This window comes from Herpailurus yagouaroundi, unplaced genomic scaffold, assembly GCF_014898765.1.
Source record: "Herpailurus yagouaroundi ecotype Mexico unplaced genomic scaffold, PumYag 569, whole genome shotgun sequence".
In the NCBI taxonomy this organism is placed as follows: domain Eukaryota; kingdom Metazoa; phylum Chordata; class Mammalia; order Carnivora; family Felidae; genus Herpailurus; species Herpailurus yagouaroundi.
The window spans coordinates 718,533-722,211 of record NW_024412786.1 but is presented as its reverse complement, the minus strand read 5'-3'; the positions used below and the strand labels follow the sequence as shown (position 1 = coordinate 722,211).

At 50.6% G+C, this 3,679-nt stretch overlaps 1 protein-coding gene across 1 annotated transcript in view; it reads left to right on the top strand.

Moving 5' to 3' along the window:
• The window catches only part of PLAAT5 (phospholipase A and acyltransferase 5), a 19,020-nt gene extending 16,373 nt beyond the window's left edge, over positions 1 to 2,647 (top strand). The window contains exons 5-6 of the mRNA XM_040465765.1: positions 50 to 312; positions 2,274 to 2,647. Of these exons, the coding sequence (XP_040321699.1) occupies positions 50 to 312; positions 2,274 to 2,366 (356 nt within the window). The 3' untranslated portion in view covers positions 2,367 to 2,647. The remainder of the gene's footprint in view (positions 1 to 49; positions 313 to 2,273) is intronic.
• Positions 2,648 to 3,679: the final 1,032 nt, after the last annotated feature.

Genomic DNA, 3,679 nt, shown 5'->3' with positions numbered 1-3,679 from the left:
CCCAGCTGTCCCTTGCAGGTTTCCAGCTTGTGTTCATCTGGGTCTCTAGGTGAGGAATTTGAGGCCGGCAGTATCAGTTCCATCTTCATCAACCGGGCCGTGGTGAAATACAGTCGCCTGGAGGACGTGCTGCACGGCTGCTCTTGGAAGATCAACAACAAGCTGGATGGGACGTACCTGCCCCTGCCCGTGGACAAGATCGTCCGGCGCACGAAGAAGATGATCAACAAGACGGTGCAGTACAGCCTGATTGATGGGAACTGTGAGCACTTCGTCAACAACCTCAGATACGGTGTGCCCAGGAGCCAGCAGGTAGGGTGCCTTTGGCTCCGCCGGTGGCTCCTTGCCCGGCTCTCCTGGGGCCTTGTCGTCCCAGTCACTGGTCGGAACGGTGCGCGTGGTTTCGTATTCTTTGTTGCACTACTGGGTTTCTGCTTCTTTTTTTTTTTTTTTTTTTAATTTTTTTTCAACGTTTATTTATTTTTGGGACAGAGAGAGACAGAGCATGAACGGGGGAGGGGCAGAGAGAGAGGGAGACACAGAATGGGAAACAGGCTCCAGGCTCTGAGCCATCAGCCCAGAGCCTGACGCGGGGCTCGAACTCACGGACCGCGAGATCGTGACCTGGCTGAAGTCGGACGCTTAACCGACTGCGCCACCCAGGCGCCCCAAACCATTTTTATTTCTGAGACCGTTTGTTCTTTTACAGGATGGGGATGAACCGAGGTCCATACTTTATTGTTAAAGCTGCAAACTAGCGGTGACATGTGGCCCGCAGGCGTGTTTTGCCTGGATGAGTAGTTTCTTTTTTTTAATTTGAATGACTTGCCAGCATTTTTTTTTTTTAATGTTTATTTATTTTTGAGAGAGAGAGAGTGAGAGAGAGAGAGTGTGTGTGTGTGTGTGTGTGTGTGAGCAGGGGAGGGGCAGAGAGAGAGAAGCAGGCTCCAGGCTCCGTGCTGTCAGCACAGAAGCTGATGCGGGGCTCGAACTCACAAACTGTGAGATCATGACCTGAGTCGAAGTCGGACGCGTAACTGACTGAGCCCCTCAGGTGCCCCAAACAGCATTTAACCACGTAGAGATTTTATATAAAAGGATCTGGATTCACAGCCTCCCTAGAACAACTAATTGATCAGGCCGTCAGGCGCGTATCCCTGCTTGCCGACACGCTGTGGGGCCAAGCGTGTCTGCCTCTTTAGACGGGGTGTGTGTGGCGGGGGTCAGGTATGCCACCTTCCAGTTTCACCCGCTTAACCTGCCTGGCCAGCCGGGGCTGTGTCTGGGTTTATGACTTCCCACCACACAGAGCGGAAGTAAATCCAACCAGGCACAGCCCACGTGTTCAAGAGCTTTAAAAACCTAAATATCTGTGACAACTTGAGCGGCCCTTGTTTAGATCCGGTCCTTACTAAAACCCCCTGCGATGAGCGGAGGACGTATTTGTCATCCCCTTTTTCATAGATTAAGAAGTCAGGACTTAAAAACTAAATAAGTAAAAATAAAGATTAATTGTGAGAAGAAAAAAAAATACCAAGAATTAAAGGTAGGACGTAATGTTTCTGCTTTTTTTCCTACGTCTTTTTATGTTCTCTCTGGCTGCGGGGCTCAAATCCCAGTCTGTCTACTATTGCTGAGTGTGAGCGGGTCACCCAGCCCCCGCCCCTGCCCCCTCTACTTTGTGCACCTTCCCCTTTTCCACTCGTGGCCCGTACACCGTTCTTGGGAGGCCTCACTCCAGGGCCGAGGGCTTGGGGATCCCGGTGTGAAGGATCGCCTGTCCCCTGAGCGTTTGTACATGAAAAGAAGACCCCCAAGGATCAGATGGATTATAGGCGGCCTTCTCTGGAGTGTGGGCCAAGCTTAGACACTAATTCACTTCGTGACTTTGTCCCAGTGAGTTTTGTCCAAGTGAGTCCCCCTCCGTGGCTCTCAGATTCCCTGTATGTGGAATGAGGGCCCCTGTGGCTGTGCCGCTCTGAGATCCTTTGCCTCTGAGCCCTACACTGGAGGCAGACCCTGAGCCGAATGGACTCCGAGGGAAGAAGGGGGCCAGGAGCCGTGGATGCCCGTGGGGGAAAAGGAGAGCATCTGCCTCGGCTGTCCATCCCGGGCCATCCTGACCTCTCTCGAATCTTTGGAAATATAGGCCAGCCAGGTCGCTTCCTCCCCTAGAAAAAGACTCCAGGCAGGCCGGTTCCTGAAGGGGAGGGGTGAGGCGTAGGGGTAGGACGGGGCACAAGCCTCTGAGTGTGAACCCCTCTGCTCTGCAGGTGGAACACGCCCTGATGGAAGGAGCGAAAGCTGCCGGTGTGGTTATTTCGGCTGTGGTGGACAGCATAAGGCCCAAGCCTGGCCCCGTCTGAAGATGCTGGAAATTCCAGGCAGAGGAAGAACGGCTGCCACCAGCAAGGACAGTCACAGCCCCTTTCCTCCCCTTGCCTTCTCTCGCCAGAGCTCCTCCCGAGAAAATCGGGAGCTTCTGGAGGAATCTCGAGTGTATCCAATTACCCCTCCAGAAATACATCCAATATATGTGATCATAGATCCATGGACTCTCGGGGTGAGAAGAACCGAATATTTATTATGCCTCCCCTAGGCGCCAGGCACCGTGCTAGGCATCATTTCATATACTCGTTTCATTTTATTCTCTGTGGGAAGGGTCTTGCTTGTTTCCGAGGCCGACTCTGGTCTGTGATGCCTGAATACCATCTGACACATCCCGGAAACCTCGGCTCGAACATTCCCAGAAACGAAGAGCTCTTCAGAAGTTCTTTTTCTTGAGCTAAACGCCTCCGGATTTTGCATTCATGCGAATGCTGCTCTTTCTGACCCACAGAGCTGTGCAGGGGGAGGAGGATTTTAAGGGAGCTCGTGACTTGCGATTCAGGGTCCTCGGTGCCTTAATCCGAGAAAATCTTTCTTGGATTAAAAAAAAATCATACATCAGCCTTGTTCTTCATTGTTTAACCACCCCCCCACACTTAATTTTCTTCTTTTTAAAGTTTTTATTTTTATTTTTGAGAGAGATTGCGCGTGAAAGCGGGGTAGGAGCAGAGAGAGGGGGAGAGAGGCAGAGAACCTGATGCGGGGCTTGAACTTAGAAACCGCGAGATCATGACCTGGGCTGAAGGCAGACGCTTAACCGACAGAAACACCCAGGCACACCCTACCCCCCACACTTTCAAGTATAATCAACATCACCATTTACTTTGCTTTTTTTTCTACCTTACAATTACCAGGAAATATGAAATTGTTATTTTCACCGATTTCAGATGAATATTTCAAATGATTTACACAGTGGACTTCTGTGTGAACGAGGGAGGGGAAGGAGTGATTTTTTGTGTGTTGACCGTTGTTGGTGTGATAGATCTAAAATGACCAGGGGGACTGCTGGGTGGCTCAGTCGGTTGGGCGTCTGACTTCGGCTCAGGTCATGATCTCGTGGTTTGTGAGTTCGAACCCCATGTCGGGCCCTGTGCTGACAGCTCGGAGCCTGGAGGCTGCTTCAAGTTCTGGGTCTTCCTCTCTGTCTCTCTACCCCTCACCCACTTGTGCTCTGTCTCTGTCTCAAAAATAAATAAATGTAAAAAATAAATAAGTAAGTAAATAAATAAAATAAAACAAAATAAAATAAAATAAAATAATGACCAGGGATGGCTGGTGCCCTTTGAGAGCT